A 17,323-nucleotide genomic window follows, 5' to 3' on the forward strand; every position below is an offset into this window, starting at 1 on the left:
AAACTGATTCCTGGATGAGGTCATGAAATAAACTGACCACCAAATGCAGATTCTTCGTCAGACTGCCATGTTGAAAACCAAAATGGCTGCCAAACATTTTTACTAAATTATGTGTTTAATAATTTATTACAGCTGCATTTATAACAAGATTACATTAAAGACTTATTTCTGAATGCTGGACTTTATTTAAGGGTATCAGTTTAAAGGGCACAATCACTGAAATAAGTAATTTGATCAAATATCGTACAATTAGAGAAGCATTATTTTAAATACAACTTTTAAAGCTTTTGTGGCATTTATTTTACTGCCTTCTATTAAGAACAAAGTGGTAATGCATTACATTAGTAGGTTCATACAGTAATGCGTTGATGGCTAATTGTCGAAGTTTTGGGTTTGAAATTTGATCAGAGTGTGACATTTGGGCTACAAAACGATCTTTGTCTCGTATTTGCAAAAACGTGACCGAGTGAGTACTCTTAACGAGCAAACTATCTTTGACGGGTTTTTTTTTCTGCGGTAGCCATGTCAACCAGAATGTAGGCAGTTAGAAGATAAGCGACTCGTATTTGTAAGTATTTGTGTTTCGGAAGACATTAGACATGTTTTATGGTTAATAAACTATAGAGAAATGTTCATAATATTTAATGTAGCCTTAAAATGAGAGTGTTAGTAACATATGTTTTATAATATAGTTGTTATATTTCAGTTATTAAAGACTTTTCAGTTTAGCAGCCAAGTGTTGTGATAACAGAACAATTATCTGATCCAAATAATCTGTTTTTGTTCTTCTTTTGTTTGTTTTTTTCAAGACACATTTTGTCATCTGTACAAGTTTTATTCTGAAAAACCAAAGCAATTTATTAAATAGATTTTTGTTTTGCTTTTTTCCCTCATTAATTCACAATACTTTAAATCACCAGATGTCACAGTCTTTATAATCTAAATGTTAAAAATGTACCATAAGGGACAATTTTATGCATTTTTAGCATCTAAATATGGTTCCTATTGAAAACTTGACCCAGTCAAACCTGGAATTTTCTATGACTACATGAAATATAATCATTTTAAACCGGTCACAATCTGCAAATAATAGCAATCAAGGCTAAAACAATTAATCGTGAGAAAACAATAGTTGAAATAATCGTTAATTAATTAATTTAGTAATCAATTGTTACCTGGAGGCTGCATGCATAAGAAAAGCAATTTGCTTAAAAACATATTCAGGGGACTAATTAAGCTAAAATACAAACATTTTGCATTTAAGACAAACATTTTCTTTTTCTGTAAATCTTTTCTCGCCTGAGTTGGAGTTTTAGCCTAATTTATTTATTAATTTGCATTAAATTATTAATAAATTAGGCCAGGAAAATGATGAGATCAGCGCCACACTGTGCTGATGTTGAGTCCAACAGAACATTTCACATATTGTAGCTGCAGAATTTGCTTAATGATCAAACATCCACTAAAGGATTTCACGGCATTTTAGGCAATAAAAATGTTCATTTTCTTATTTTAAAAAATAAATTGGACTGTTTACATGCATTGTACTGTATTAAATTAAAAGTCTCACGAATGTACAATTTTTATCCGATTAATCGTAAGAGATCGATGCGGTCTGCAGCAATAAGTGTTTTTTTCTAGTTTTACATGTTGAAAATGTAAGTTTGAAAAAGAAAACATCCTTCAAACTTTTACTCAACACAAAAAGAGATTTTAGCATACGGAGTCTGTTACTGTTTCCCCTGGCAGACCGAACAGAAACATGTTTTATCGTTTTGATATCAGACATCATTCAAAGAGGCAACACCTGGTGACCACACCCCGCCGGACGCGCGGTCTCCTCCGGGCCGCCACTGCGCATCCAGCCGCCGCTGGCAGCGCATCCTCCTGAGGGAAGGTGAGAGGCGCTTCTCCTCATCTAATCCGCTTAGCGGCATTATGCTGAGCTGCGGCCAAACCCCGGCAGCCGCTGCGCCCTTGTAGCTGCCCAAACGCCGGAGTCAGCATCTCTTGCGTCTGAGGCGCACAGCTGGAGGGGTCGGTCCGCCGCGGACAGGAGGCCCAGCAGCCGGCGGTCGCTGCAGGTAAGCAGACACTTTCTCTCTGCGCAAAAAGCCGCTGCGTGCTGATTTTTAAACATTTCATTATTTAAAAAATGACGATAAGAAGAATGGAAAGAGGAACTGCGTCATGATCCGCGATATTAAGCCCGACTCTCCTCAGCTTTCATGACTTTCTGCACCTGAACTGTCCTGCTGGCTGCAGCGCAGCAGAAACAAAAAGCCCCGATTTGAACTCCTGCATGGTAAATGTGCAGTTTTAACGCGGACCGCGTCCCGCTGGGCTCATGTTTCGTGAGAATCCGCAGCCTGAGTGATTATGTAGCCATAGCAACAGGTGGCTGTCTGCATCCTCCATCAACAACAAAAAAAAAAAAGCCCTCACCTCTCCGCCTCAGAGAGGGAACCCGCACATGCTGATGGTGGTTTCTCTGCTCTCAGTCCTTCCCCAGGTTGAAAAGATGAAACCTCCTCTCCTCCGTCTGTGGAGTCTTCTGCCACATAACGGCGCAGGAGCCGCCGTGGGGGGAGAGCGATGCGCCTGACCTGACTTCCTGCAGGGACTCCGGACGCTAAGCATGCAGTCGCCCCAGCGGAGGAGGCTGAAGCGCAGCCGCGTCCTCTTCTTCGTGTCGGGCGCGCTGCTGTGTTGCATCTACACGCTGAGTCTGAAGACCAGGCAGCGTCCAGCCCCCGACAGGACTGATGCCGGGGGCGGCCACGGCGCCCTGGAGGTCAGACTTCGGGAGGTGAGGGCGTCCAATGAGTCGCTGGAGATCACCATGCCTCCTCTGGTGGTGGTGGTCAACAGGACGGATCTGGAGCAGTGCGTCTACGTGGATCCCCGACTTGCCAGAGCGCCTCCAACTCCGCCGCTGACCATCACGGCCCCTCCTCCCCGACCCCCGACCCAGCCCCCGCACAGCCAGGGGGACTACCCGGAAGACATCTTCTCAGTGGAGCAGAGGCGCCAAGGGTGGGTGGTCCTCCACATCATGGGGATGACCTACATGTTCGTTGCTCTGGCCATCGTCTGCGACGAGTTCTTCGTCCCCGCGCTGGAGGTCATCGCCGCCAAGCTGGAGATCTCCGACGACGTGGCCGGGGCCACCTTCATGGCGGCCGGCGGCTCCGCCCCGGAGCTCTTCACCTCCCTCATCGGGGTCTTCATCTCCCACAGCAACGTGGGCATCGGCACCATCGTGGGGTCTGCCGTCTTCAACATCCTGTTCGTGATTGGCATGTGCGCCGTCTTCTCCCGGGAGATGTTGCACCTCACCTGGTGGCCGCTGTTCCGGGACGTGACCTTCTACATCCTGGACCTCATCATGCTCATCGTCTTCTTCCTGGACAACGTCATCTGGTGGTGGGAGAGCGTCATGCTGGTGCTGGGCTACATGAGCTACGTCACCTTTATGAAGTTCAACAGTCAAATTGAACGGACGTTCAAAGGTCAGCTCAGCAAACACGTGAGCATCGTCAAGGTGTGGAGCTCGGCCGAACCGGAGAAGGTGAGTGGCGGCAACTTCTGGTCCGATCTGGGTCGGGATGGTTCTTCATGTGTCTTTAACTGTGTTACCATCAAGCATAGAATGGTAAAAAAATGAAGTCACAAAAAGAAATTACTTGAACTAAGTGAAACCTGGAGATGTTGGTTTGGTTAATTTGGCGCTACGTTTGAAATCTGGTAACGTTCACCAGCTGAAGTGATGAGAAGTCGGCAAGACTCTGAATGTTATGTGTTAATGAAATTATACAAAACATTTTAGTCATTTGACAACCGTTAGCATAGCACCACTTCTTTCTCCTCCTCAGAGAAGCGTCGCACTTGGCCAACCGCGTTGACAGACATAGGGAATAAAGCTGCCTCTTTATTTAATGAGAAGATCTTTGTGGTCTTCCAGTTTGCATCTCATCAGCCGGTTCTTCCTTTCAGATGCTTTCAGATGCAGAGATTTGGTCAAAATAGACAATATAGTCCGTCTAGACAATATAGTCCTTCCTTCCTTCCTTCCTTCGTTCCTTCCTTCCTTCGTTCCTTCCTTTCCTTCCTTCTTTCTTTCCTTCCTTCCTTCCTTCCTTCCTTCCTTCCTTCCTTCCTTCCTTCCTTCCTTCCTTCCTTCCTCCCTCCCTCAGTCTGTGTTGTTCTTCTGAATTAAATCTCCACGTCGCTTTCAGGTTTTTGTAACCTGACAAAATGCGGCAAAACGAGAGTGAATACTTTTGCACGCCGCCTCGATTGTTTCTGGACAAACTTCTGTCCTTTGTTGCTGGTTTGTTTTGCATCCTTTCATCTTCCGGACCCGGCTCGCTCAGACCCACTGACCGGGTTTGTGTGAAACCCTTTGAAGGCGCTGAGCTGCAGGGACTCCAGGTGTTCCTGCTGCTGAAAATGTCACTCTGGTTTTGTTGCGGTCCCTGAAATACCTACAGGCGCCCAATGTGATGAATGATTATTCAAAACGGCCGCAGATAAAGGAACCAGAACCCGATCTGCCGCAGAACCAACATCAGAACCAACATGGAGGTTCTGGCTGCAGAAAAATACAAACCAAAACCAAACGTTTTATTGGTTTAATGTTGAGCTTTACACATATAACAAACGATTTAATTTAAAAACTGCATTTTGTACAATTGCGAATTTGAGCCATTGACAGAAAAAAAGACTGGAGAAAATTTCCACCAAAAATCTCAAGTTGAAAATTTGCTAGAAAACTAAAAATTTCTCATTTTTTTTTCTAGCAAAGTTTCACCTTTTCAAACTTAGAAATTCTTATTTGTCTTGTTAATTTGGATGTAAATTTCTTGTTTAGTTTCTTATTAATTCTTAAAATTAATGTGAAAATCCAAGTTTTGTTCTAGGAAATTTCAATGATTCAATCTCAGAAATGTTGATTTTTTTTAGAACATTTATGCCTTTGAAAACTCAGAAGTTTACTGTTTTTTTCTAGAAGATGTCAAATTATTCTCAAAAATTCTGTTTCTTCTAACAAATTTGTAGCTTTTCAAATTCAGAAATGCTACTTTTCTTTCTAGAAAATTTCTGAGATTTATCAAGAAATTTCAAAAATATATTTTCAAGCAAATTTAAAACCAAACAAAAACATTTTTGGCAGAGATGTACTCTTCCCTTTTTCATCTACATTGGCACTAATGGGGCGTCGTAATTTTGTGTCCACTTGTCACGAATATTGAAATAAAGTGACAAACATGCAGCAAGAATAAGAAATCAGGAACAAGCAAACACTTTCACACCACTAAATTATTTACAGGCGTTTGTTTCTTTTAAATATTTAATGAACCAAAGTGGTTAAATCTTAATGAATTTATGCAGCAGAAACTCCATGGGATGCAGGAATCTAATTAGGAGGCTTTAGCAGTTTGCCCCTGGTGTTTTAATGCAAAACATTTTCACACAGGTTTTCTCGGTTTAGAGCATTTTCTCCTCATAAAGCATGAAATGATTATTTGAAAGTGTCTTTTTTTTCATCCAATATTGAACTGGAGCAGCTTTCAGATCAGGGCTGTGTGTGAAACTGAAACTCTTTTCCAGGACAGTGAAGCTCCTCCTCCTCCAGCTGCTGCTCCTCTTCCTCCTCCTGCTGCTGATCCCCAAAAAACGGAAAACAAACCGAAACCTGAAGCTGCGCCGGGAAGCCCTCAGCACAACAACCTGCAGCCAGAAGCTCAAGAGGACAAAGATCGGCTCCGGGTAAAACTGACCTACACCCTGAATGCATGTTTTATCATGTTTGGCCATAAACAAATAAACGCCTGTCCTTTACATTAGACTTTTACAATCTGTTTTCAGAGGTAAAAAAAAAAGGGAATAATGAAATCTGACTTATTAGTTCTGGATCTGCTGCACATCAGGCTGATTTCGTCTGGCAGGCCCTCAGTGGTTGGGTGTTTTCTGAAAGTTTAGATCCTGACCATGTCTCTGCTGACCTGCAGGTGCGTCCTGTGCTACAGCGAGGCGGCAGCTCGGCGTCGCTCCACAACACGTCCCTGCGGAGCACCATCTTCCAGCTGATGATCCACACTCTGGACCCACTGGGAGAAGGTAGATCTGGCTGGTTTCTGACCCTGACCCTAACTACCAACTAAAGCTTCTCCACTGCAGAAACACAAAACCTCAGTATTTTGGTCTATTATTGATGCAAATGTCTTAGAAAACTTGAAATAAGACTTTTAAGAAATTAAAAGTAATTCTTCATCAAGTATAGCGGTTTATTTTGAGTCAATAATTTATTAATGGTGAATATTTGACTTGTAACATGGAAAAAATGTGTTAAAAGTGAAATAATTTGCCACAGCAACAAGCTCTTTTTCATCACTATAAAGGAATTATTGACTTGAATCAAGCTCCTAAAACCTGCTGAAAAGTTGCTTGTAAATTAGTTTTGTCTTATTTCAAGTATAAGATATTTACACTAAAATTAAACCAAAATTACTTTGTAATATTTATGTATATTTTTTTGCAGTGAAAGACTCCTTCAGCATTTTTTCTCAGAATACTTCTCTTTTTGATATTTTTCCCTTGGATTAGCAAGTTTGTGTTTAATACTCAGAGTCATTCCTGACATATAGCAGTAAAACTTTCCTACATGTCCGAGATGTAAAACTCATTTTCATTTCGGGCCACATCAACGTTTTCAAAAGGCTTGTTATGGCAGGATGTGTTGATAAAACAATGTTTAAAACAGCATCATTTTCTCTTTATTCTACGGTTACGTCCCAAAATTAATCAGGATTTAAAGCAGATTTACGATGCAAAATTTACAAAAACGTGTCAAATTTATATTTTACGTGTTTTTGTTCTTGCGTTTGGTTTTCTGATGCTTCTACAAACAACCACCAGACGTTTCTTGGACATAAGTTGATGTTTTTTGGTGTCTGGAAAATTAAACGTTTCAAAAACTTCCGGCCCAGACCCGTTACCGAGCAACCGCAGTACAACTGTTCCTCAGATTACTTCATTTATAAAATGTTTTAAGTGAATTAATCTATTTTTCATCAATATTTAGGGGTTATTTATAGATAACTAATTCATATCTCACTGAAAAAGTTTCTTGTAAGTTAGTTTGATCTTATTTCAAGATTAGATATTTGCACCAAAAATACTTGATAGAACAGATTTTGTTCCTTTTCATCAAACTCCACTTCTTTGCTTGGAAAGTTTGTCTTGAATACAATAAAACTTTAGGTGTACGTATCTATTTTCGGGCTTTATTAAAGTTTGATCAGCAGTCACCTTATAGGATCGTCACAGACAGAAAACAAACCTTAAATTTGCTTCGTAACTGCAGCTCATCACGGTGACTCAGCTCTGACCGCGGCGAGATGAACCGGTGCGACCTTGAGCCTGTCCTTGGACGCGGCGTGCCGCTGTTCCCTGCTCCCGCTGCGCCGCGGCCACCGCTGATCCTTAATCAGCTTTCCAATAGAGGCTAATAAAAGCTGGATAAGAGCCGGCGCGGTGGTAGCTGTAACTCTGGGGAACCAGCTGAGTCCAGATCTCTGCAGCTGGATAAAAACTGACCCTCTAAATGTGTACATCTGTTTTGCTTTTAGAACTAAAAGTAAGAATAAATTTCAAACTTGATTCTTTGTTTTCTTAAAGGTGACCTATTATGCTTCCTTTAACAAGTTAGGATTGATGTTTCGATAATACAAAACATGTTTTGTTGCATTTTTCTGCACAAAATCATAATGGCTGCAACAGATGGGCAATTAAAGATTTCTTCATCTTTGAAAAGCAGAACTAGAGCCTCCTGCACAACCAGCAAGAATGCAGAAAGCATTTTCTGAATGGTAAATCAACCACAGAACATTTTTTCAGCAGCCATTGTACAGGGCATACAGCATTAAAATTGTAAAATCAAGGAACTTTTGGACAACCCTGACCATCCTCTGCAAGAGACTGTTTTGGGGAAATAGAGTGTCTTCAGTCAGAGGCTTCTTTAATCTCTGTAGTACAGACTTCTACAGGAGAATCCATCATTATGCTGGGTTGCTAGGTAAAGGGGTTGGGCTGATTTATGACGATACATTCCAGAGGTTTTTGAAACGGCTCATTTTCCAGACACCAAAAAACTTTAACTTATTGCCAAAAAACGGATGGATGTATTTAAAGTGTTGGTCTGTTTTTAGAAGCAGTAGAAACTAAAACCACGCAAAATGTAAATTTTTCATAATAGTTCTCCTTTAAACTAAAACCTTGTGGGTTATTTATACCTGTGGTTCTTAGAAGCAGCCCTCAGGGGCGCCGTAAGAACCGGTCGGCCAAGGAAAATCACAGAAGGTAAGAGCGGCGAGACGCTGCCTGGTTGTGCCGTTTCTCATCGTGTTTCTGTTGTGGTTGGAAACTTTTCACGCTCACTGCTGCTTCTTGTCGGGAGAACAGAGAATTTATTCAAACTAAAATAAACAAGATAAAAATGACTCGCATGTCATTTTGTACTACCAACGCTTGTAGTACTTTTGGACAGTAGTATTAATACTAGTGGAGTATACACAGAAGTTCTGCTCATGTTTCTGATCTTTTGGATTCTTGGTGCCGGCTTCATTTGTGTCCATTTTATGTCTGAAATGTAGAAACTGGAAGTTGCAAGAGCAGTTTAAGTGGTTGATGATTTCGTCTATTTCTGCCAATCAGAAACGTCCTTTAACGGTGACGTCAAAGGGGAGGGGCTTGTGCAGAAGAAAGGTAAGCTGCAGGAATGTTGGCGTCGTCTTTGTTTCCAGACGTGGTTCCATCGTGTTTAGTTTGGTTTTTCTAAGCTCCTCATTGTGCAAAAGTTTTAATTCCCTCCTGTTTCTTGATATTTCCTTCGGTTCTCCGGGCTTTCTGAAGGTCTCTCCTCATTTTCCTTTGAACTTTGGCTCCTTTTTCCATTTTCTATAATGCTTAACCTGAGGGGAAATGGAAACTCCTGCTGACACTGCTGCCAATGAGCTGAGAGCTAAATGCTCTAAGTTAAATATTTAGTTTGAAGCTAAATATTTCACTTCCTATCTAATTTTTACTTAAGAGCTATGTGTAGCTTGTAAGCAAAATATTTATCTCCAAACTAAATATTTAGTTTTCCATTTAAAATGACCCACATGTCATTTTGTTCCACTCTAAATATTTAGTGTGAAACAAAATATTTAGCTCGTTAAAAATGCTTAATTTGGAACTAAATAATACAAGTAAGAACATTTAAACTTTAATTTGAAGCTAAATATTCAGTTTGATGCTAAATGTAAGCTACATATTTAGCTCTGAACTAAAAGATTAGTGAGCAAGTTAAATATTTAACTTCCAATTAAATATTTAGCTTTCTACTTTTTGTGATTTAGAAACAATGCAATTTGTAAATGAATGAATAACACGATGAAAATAAGATTTTTAAAAATTCACCCCTATTTTCTTATTTTGTGACTAAACAACCCAAATTATTGCTGTGAAGTTTTGACAGCAGTAACTTCATAAATGCCACCTCAAACTTCTGAGCCAAGATATGGAAACTCATGGCCCACCCTGCAGGAGGTTTTAAATGACCTGCAGGAAATCTGGAGAACTGCTTCTTAGGAATAATTAGATCAAATTAAAGTGCTGCTGCTGTAAATTGTTTTGGTTTGCATGTTCCCGTGCTTGGCTTTGTGTTTTCTGTCCTGTGGATGCGGCTCTGCTTTCGCTTTGAGGCTGTCGTGTTCCTGAAGTTCACAAAAATGACCCTCAAATGCAACAACTTCACACGGCCGTTGCATAACTCCATTATTTGCTGGCTCTCGCATGCAGCTGGCAGACACGTGGGTGGATGACTCACTTTGTCCGTAATGAATTCAGCGCTCGTGTCTGATTGAGGCTCATTACTGTGGTTGCTGTGTGTCGAGGTCAAAGATTTGGTGAAGTGGTCACTCTGAGCAGCTTGTGGAGACAGATGGGGGATTCTCGCCTCTCTTGTTAAGTCTGTATAAGTGACGGTTCTCTTAATTGCAGCAAAGAACAAAGTAAAACCTCTGGATGTCTCGGTGACAGAGAAACAGCAGAACAAGTCGCATCACCGCCGCGCTGAAGGTGAGTGAGGCGCAGCTGGAAATCTGACCTCTCTGGGAATAAAAAAAAAACAGAGAGTCTGACATTTATCGCAGACATGCTGAACATCGGGAATAGCTGGCGCTGCGCCGTTACCTAGCAACCAAAGCTGAGCTCCAGTATGTTTGGTCAGCTGGTTTTACCACGATAAGCACTGCACAACGGCTGCTGGAAAAGACGAGTGCTTTGTTGATGACTTCGCATTCCTGTTGGCTGTGCAGGAAGCTCCACTTCTGCTTTTCAAATATGTGTGGCTGTATAGTTGTGCATCTGTTGTAGCTATTTTTTCCTGTGAGCTTAACCGTTGGGTGGCTTGGCCTTTAGCAGCTTATTTGGATTTAAAGAGACAAGACGCCCTAAAACAACTCAAAATAGGCAGAACTGAGCAGACTGAAATCCCATTATCTAAAGATGATTTTGTGCAAAAAGAGGAATGAACACACTGCAAAAACACAAATATTTCTGGTCCAGTTTATAGTGTAAATATCTTGGTTTACTTAAAAGAAGATAAACAAAGTTACATGTAACTTTTCAACAAGATATAAGAGCTTAAGTAAATAATTCCTTAGTATTGTTTTTAAAAAAATACAAGTTACATTTGCAGATTATTTTACTTATTTCAATATAGTTTGCATGCTATTAAAATAGTCTGTCAGTGAAACTACAATAAGGGGAAAGTATTGACTTAATACTATATCAGTCTGAAAAGATATTTGTAGTTTTATCTTATTTCAAGTGAACCAGAAACCAGAGTTGATACAACAGTTGGTAAGATCTTGTGTTTTTGCAGTGTATGTTTGTAGAGCATACAAGCTAATCTGTCACTTTAAGACGCTCCAATAACCCCTTTTAGTCCAAACACCGACAGGAAAAGTATTAAAAGTCAGTTGAATGAAGAATGTGGTGAAATACTTCCAGATATGACGGTGGTTCTGTTATAAATTTAAATTTTAAATATTTCCGTGAGACGCGTCCTCCACAATCAGCGCTGACTCTTAATCTCTGTGTTCCTGCATCACATTACGCACTAATGAGCTGCTTCAGACTCGGCTCTGCGCAGCAAAGACGTGTTGAGAGGCCTCAACGAGGCCGAATCAATCAGCTCCCGGGGTTAACATGCAGATGGAGGCTCCTTCAGAGGAGAGGGTTTATCTGTGGACACTCAAATCTCTCCCACTCCCACTCCATCCAGGCCCACGCAGCTCAGCGCCACGATTACCATCAGAAGGAAGAGCAACTTTATCTCATCAACTTTCAAGGAGTTTTATTGAAGTGACACAAAGCTGCTATCAAACATGGAGCTCTTTTTTCAGCTCCATGTTTTGGTTCACCGCACGCTGCTGATCCGTTTACAGACGTTTAAAGTTGATTTTGTTTGTCTTAACTAGAGTTTAATGCAGTTTATTTAAATACCGTCAATCCAGTCATACAGATTCCAATTCAAACTGATTCTAGTTTTCTAACAAGGCAGTCAAATTCAGATTATTAGTCCAGATTTTTGATCTAGGAAAAATTAATATTGATGAAAAAGTATTTGTTCCACTGGCTGATTATTTCACTTTTACCAGACATTTTCCCCATTTTACAAGTGAAATAATCTGCTAGTGTAAAAAATTTGGTCAATTTTTTTTTCAATTATTGACTTAAAATAATCTCCATAATCTTGCAGAAAAGTTACTTGGGTGTAAGTTTGTTTTGTTCGTTTAATTTGACATTCTGTAAACAAATTTTCCTGTAGAACTGCTGCAATTTCGAAAAACCTTGTTTTCAGATAAAAATGTTTTGTGCTAGAATGAAGTGAGTTTTCTGGCTGAATCAAAGTGTATTAATTTAGTAAAACTCCAAAGAAAACACTTCATTCACATCACACAAGTCACCTGATGGACAACAGGATGTTATTTTTGAAATGTCAAATTGTGCCATGATACGGTCAACAGAATGCAGCTAGCTTCCTCTCAGAGAGAGACTTGGTTCAACGCTAACAAACAGAGTCGGGGGTAATTTGTTGACAGCAGGAAGTCAGAGATTGTTTCCCTTTTAAAATCGCTTAAATGTTTGGAGTCGGTTCACTTTCATTCCTGCAGAATCTGCAGCGGTAATTTCTGGTACATGTGCAGCTCCTGGAAAGGCTTCACCGCTCCAGCTTTTTGTTTAAACTGCCAAAGTAGAGCCACGGCGATGGCTGAGCTTGTTTTGCTTTTTGTTGTCTGTTTTTAAGAAGCGGGTCACAAACAGAAGTCAGAGCAAATCTCTTCTGTTGGAACACCAGGGGGCGCCACAGCTCAGCCGTCCACCTCGCAGCCTCCAGCAGAGGAAACTCCGCAGAAAACCTCTGACAAGGCAGAGGAGTCAAAGGCAAGACTTTTACAATCTTCTGATTTAACACCAAAACTTTCCTTACAGTTTTGCTCAAAAACCTCCGTTTCTGTGGCATTGTCTTTGTTTTAAATAAATTGTCTGAAATGGTAAATCACTTGAGCTGAGAAGATTTTTTTATGGTTTAATTCTTTAAAATTAATTAAACATTTATTATAAAATGCTGAGGCGATGGATGAAAACTAAAAAAAATCCAGAAAAAAACACTGAATTACCTTCAAATAAACTGCAGACTTGTTATCAAGACTGCTGTAAAAGATTGCTGTGTTAATTGGAAAAAAGCCAGAATAAAAACGTAGCAGAGGATGAATCAAAATGTCAGATTAACGGATGGAACTTCCTCGCCTTCATAGCACATCTGAAAGTTTTGGTTTAAAAGTTGCTGCTGTTACCGTGACACTTAATGAGGTTGTCGAGTGTTTATATTTTAAAAACGGAACAGCATGAAACCGGAGTCTGTTTGGATGGTTTCGCCGCCATCTTTCTTTTTGTACCAGAAGGCTAACAAGAATGAACAGCGGCGCCCTCTGCTGGATGGCTGCCAAACCACAACACTGAAAGATCTCAGTGGGCATTATTGGGCGATCGATTGAAACTAATTTTAACCTAATGAAACCATTAATTGGCAGTAAATCGTCAGAGGACTTATTGGTTGCATCGCTAGTCAGGTTTCTGAGAATCAACCTTCTGCCTGCAGGCAGCAGAATCAGCTGGAGAAACTGGAGGATCGCAGGACGGCGTCCAGGAAGATGGCAGCGAAGAGGAAACCAGTGACTCTAGTGAGAGCGAGGAAGAAGAGGAAGACGATGAAAACAAAGAAGCAGAAGAACAAAACGAAGAGGAGAGCGAGCCGCTGTCCTTGATGTGGCCCCACACGTCACGGAAACGGGCCACATACCTGTTCCTGCTGCCCATCGTGTTCCCGCTGTGGCTCACGCTGCCGGACGTCCGCAACCTGGTGAGCAATTACCCCTCTCCACAACCATCACAACAGCTGGAACTTTGTGGTTTTAATCTGAGTCTGTGACAGTTTTTGTTCAGAGGCTTTAGGTTTTGAAAATGTTAATCGTTTTGCAGGCGTCCAAAAGATTCTTTATCATCACGTTTATCGGCTCCATCTTCTGGATCGGCATCTTCTCCTACCTGATGGTGTGGTGGGCGCATCAGGTGGGTCCGTTTTTACTGAATATGAGGAATAGTGCTAACCTTTAAAAATAATAATTGTTGGTGAGTCCTTCATATGCGAAAAAGCAGCGCAAGGAACAGCATCTCAATTGGGTTTAAGTTAATAAGAGAGACCAGGTCTCTCTCAGCCTTCATAATGTTATTTTGAGTTATTCTCTATTAGTTGTTTTTTTTCTTCTCTTGTGCTCTCAGGTAGGCGAGACTATCGGCATTTCTGAGGAGATCATGGGCCTGACCATCCTGGCGGCAGGAACGTCCATCCCAGACCTCATCACCAGCGTGATTGTAGCTCGGAAAGGTTTGGGAGACATGGCCGTCTCCAGCTCCGTGGGAAGCAACATCTTTGACATCACAGTTGGGTAAGAGATCCATTAACTGGAAGTTCAAAATAAAACTTTCCAGTAAACAACAGTGAAAGACCTCGGCACTGAAAAATGTTCTGTGAGGTGGAAATTTCTGACTTTCAAAAGTCTCAAATTTTCAACTTTTCAAACCAGGAAATTTAACAGGATTAATATTAAACCAGATGGCAGGTTTCTATTCTGGCTGTGATTTCTCAACAATAACTAGAATGAACATTCACTTCTGGTTAATAAAAGCATGAAATTGTTAAAAATAGGCAACTAACGCGCTCCTGCCCTGTGTGGTTCCAGGCTGCCCGTCCCCTGGCTCATCTACACCGCCATCTACGGCAAGCCGGTGGCGGTCAGCTCCAACGGCCTGTTCTGCGCCATCGTGCTGCTCTTCCTCATGCTCCTCTTCGTCATCATCTCCATCGCCGCCTGCCGCTGGAAGATGAGCAAAAAGCTGGGCTTCACCATGTTCGTCCTGTACATTGTGTTCCTCGTCCTTAGTGTCCTGCTGGAGGACCGCATCCTCATCTGTCCCATCTCAATCTGACAGCAGAGACTGCCTGGACCGGACCAGACCGGTTCTGAGGGATTTATGTTGGGTCAGAGGTTCTACAAGTTTGTGCAGAAATATATCCGTTATCCAGATTTCCTCATTATGTCTCAGTCCCACTCAGCAAGAATAAATATAATTGTTATATTTTCAGTAGTTATGATCCGATCCTTCAGAAAAGCCGCTGAACAATAACCCATAAATTTGCAGTTTCTGGATTTCATAGATATTGGCTTCTGTTTGTAAAGTACAGTCAGATATTAACTGCAATAATTTGAGTTATTTAACCCGTCAGAAGAAAAAAAGGGATTTAACTTTTGTCATTTCTTCATGTTTACACATTCATAAATAAACTAAACAATAGGTTGAACTAAACATCTCGCTCCATACTAAATATTTAGTTAGCCAGTGTGTTGGGCTCATTGTGGACAGAAAAAAGGACATTTCTGGCAAAGACAAAAAAAAAGTTTTAGATCAACAGAAGTTTGAGATTTTGCTTTTCAATTCCTTTTTTATTAATCTGCAGTGGCCCAAACACCACCATAGGCTAGCTAAATTTAGCTTGAGGTCCAATTCTTAGCTTCTAACTACATATTAGGCTAACAAGCTGAATATGTAGCTTACAATCTAAATATTTCTAAGCAGTAGTTGTTCGCTATAGCCATGATAGCTAGAACATATGTCACAAGAATGGGTACTATCGTAAATATTCCTTAATATCAGCGATAGCAGGCAAAGTGCTAATTAGCTTGTCGATGACCGGAAGTGGACTACCAAAATAAAGCTCAGATTTTTGAATCTTTAAACTTTTGCTGGCGCGACTGACTCGCTTAAATGTAGTTCCTGTCACTTCTTAGTTTTTCCTCTCGACATGTGCAACATTTCGCCTTTTTAATGACGATACTGGCTTCAGGAAATGAGTCAATACAGCCCGAGCTCACATGCGGGTGTTAGGAAAACAGAACTTTTATTTTGATAACCTACTTCCGGTAACTGGTACGTGAAGTTGCATGTTAGCTAAACATTTAGCTGAGATAAACGTAAATATTCGTTGTTTGGGTTTCAAAAAACAAATATTTAGAACAGTAGCTAAATATTTAGCTTGCTAAATAAATACTTAATTCAAAACCGACTTTTTTCTATTGTGACAGGCTAAATAACGAATTATTGCCGTTAGTTTTTAACCCCATATATATTACTGCTGGATTCCTAAGTCTGCATTTTATCGACAGGTGCCAGTTTATTGCTATTTAGTTCGTTAAAAAAAATCAAACGTCTAAAACTAGCTGCCAGAATACACCTTACCTGCAGTAGCATCAAATGTTTGTTTGAATTTGTGTGGCACATGAAGAGAAATATAAAATAAAAACGGTTCTTTTGGCGCACTTTATCGACATCTTAGCAACACTTCTAGTAACGACCACAAGATGGCGCTCATTTACAGTTAGCAAGGCAAAGTTACATCCCAGAGAAGAAGACTAAAGTCAGTAAATGTAGTTTTACTAATTGCAGTTCCTCATTTTCTTCCAACGTAGCAGTATTCCACTTCCTGTCCTTTTATGGCATTTGAAAGGGGAGAAAATGTTTTTTTATTAACACATGATTGTTAAATGAGATGCGGAATGTTTCCGTCTTGCATTTTAATTATCTTATTCTGACTCCTCAGATTAATAAAAGGTAATTTTTATTGGAGGTGCTTTTTTTTTTGACCAGGATGAAAAGATGCCACAATAAAAAAAAAATGGTGCAGCAGTTTGACTATATGTGAATTTTTTCCAGTAGAAAGTAATAGTTAATGGTTAAGCTTCTTTTAGCAGTCAGATGAAAAATTGTAGATTCTGCAATCATCATTTGAGATAAAACCAATAATTTTATGATTTATCAATGTAGAAAAATCTAATATTTATTGGAAACCCACCATAAATCCAAACTTTTGCACCTTTTTTTTTTTTTTTTTTGAATTGTTCCAAACTTCAAAATACTTAGATTCTCTGTGCACTGAGATTTAATGGTCAATATTTCTGATCCTGAACCCTCGAATTTCTGTTTGTTCCTGTTTTGATGTGAAAAGAAGAAAAGTGTCGTTACCTGTGTGTCAGATTGTCGTAGCTGTGAGGAAAAAGCCGAGCGGAGTCGCAAAAATGCCGCTTTTGTTCTTTTTTTTTAGTTTTTTTAATCAAAATGGATGCAAACATGGATAAATTTTAAAAAGTGTGAGATGGTAATTCCATGCTGTAATAAATTATTTTTTTTAAGAGTGACTTTTATTTTGATGGCTCAAATGTGAGTTTTGGAAACATTTTTAAATCTTAAACTTTTGGGGTTTTACGACAAAACCAAATATTTCTACAGTTTCTTATGTGATTATTTTAAAACGTGCCCTGAAGAAAACGTCACTGACATTCATCAATTTTTATTTTTTGGTGAGTATGTGAAGGTAAAATCCAACACTTTAAAAGAAATGGATGGACATGAATCACAATTTATCAAATTTAACATTTTAGAACAAACTAAAATTGCACTTGAATAGATATAAAAAATAATATGTAGAAATGAGCCGAGTGTTAAATATCACCTTCCTGGAATAATGGCCAATGTTAATTTTTGCCAAAAATGATTTAAAATTTTTTTTTTATTATTATTTAAAAAAAATAAAATAAAAAAGGCCATTATTTTATGAAGGTTTGACTGAAAAAAAAGTTTTTCTTCTTTACTA

At 39.9% G+C, this 17,323-nt stretch overlaps 1 protein-coding gene across 4 annotated transcripts; it reads left to right on the forward strand.

Annotated features, from left to right (window-relative positions):
- The first annotated feature begins 520 nt into the window (after nucleotides 1-520).
- LOC129364287 (sodium/potassium/calcium exchanger 1-like) lies at nucleotides 521-16,862 on the forward strand. Of its 4 annotated transcripts, none has more exons than XM_055036838.1 (13): nucleotides 521-568; nucleotides 1,786-2,084; nucleotides 2,502-3,571; nucleotides 5,614-5,772; nucleotides 6,015-6,123; nucleotides 8,311-8,364; nucleotides 8,719-8,769; nucleotides 10,048-10,125; nucleotides 12,362-12,498; nucleotides 13,217-13,477; nucleotides 13,597-13,686; nucleotides 13,897-14,063; nucleotides 14,358-16,862. In XM_055036838.1, the coding sequence occupies exons 3-13, from the start codon at nucleotides 2,639-2,641 to the stop codon at nucleotides 14,602-14,604; spliced, it is 2,286 nt and encodes a 761-aa protein (XP_054892813.1). In that variant the 5' UTR covers nucleotides 521-568; nucleotides 1,786-2,084; nucleotides 2,502-2,638; the 3' UTR covers nucleotides 14,605-16,862. The 4 variants fall into 4 exon arrangements, with proteins under 4 accessions (XP_054892813.1, XP_054892814.1, XP_054892815.1 ...); XM_055036839.1 differs by having other exon boundaries at nucleotides 8,314-8,364; XM_055036840.1 differs by lacking the exons at nucleotides 8,311-8,364; nucleotides 8,719-8,769.
- The last annotated feature ends 461 nt before the right edge of the window (nucleotides 16,863-17,323 follow it).

Source organism: Poeciliopsis prolifica, unplaced genomic scaffold (assembly GCF_027474105.1).
Source record: "Poeciliopsis prolifica strain line A6 unplaced genomic scaffold, Auburn_PproV2 SCAFFOLD011, whole genome shotgun sequence".
NCBI classification, from domain to species: Eukaryota; Metazoa; Chordata; class Actinopteri; order Cyprinodontiformes; family Poeciliidae; genus Poeciliopsis; species Poeciliopsis prolifica.

Coding starts and splice junctions, on each gene's coding strand:
- LOC129364287 (XM_055036838.1), top strand. CDS start 2,639: ATGCAGTCGCCCCAGCGGAGGAGGCTGAAGCGCAGCCGCGTCCTCTTC. Junction 8,770..10,047: donor GGGGCTTGTGCAGAAGAAAG/GTAAGCTGCAGG, acceptor TCTTAATTGCAG/CAAAGAACAAAGTAAAACCT. Junction 12,499..13,216: donor ACAAGGCAGAGGAGTCAAAG/GCAAGACTTTTA, acceptor TTCTGCCTGCAG/GCAGCAGAATCAGCTGGAGA.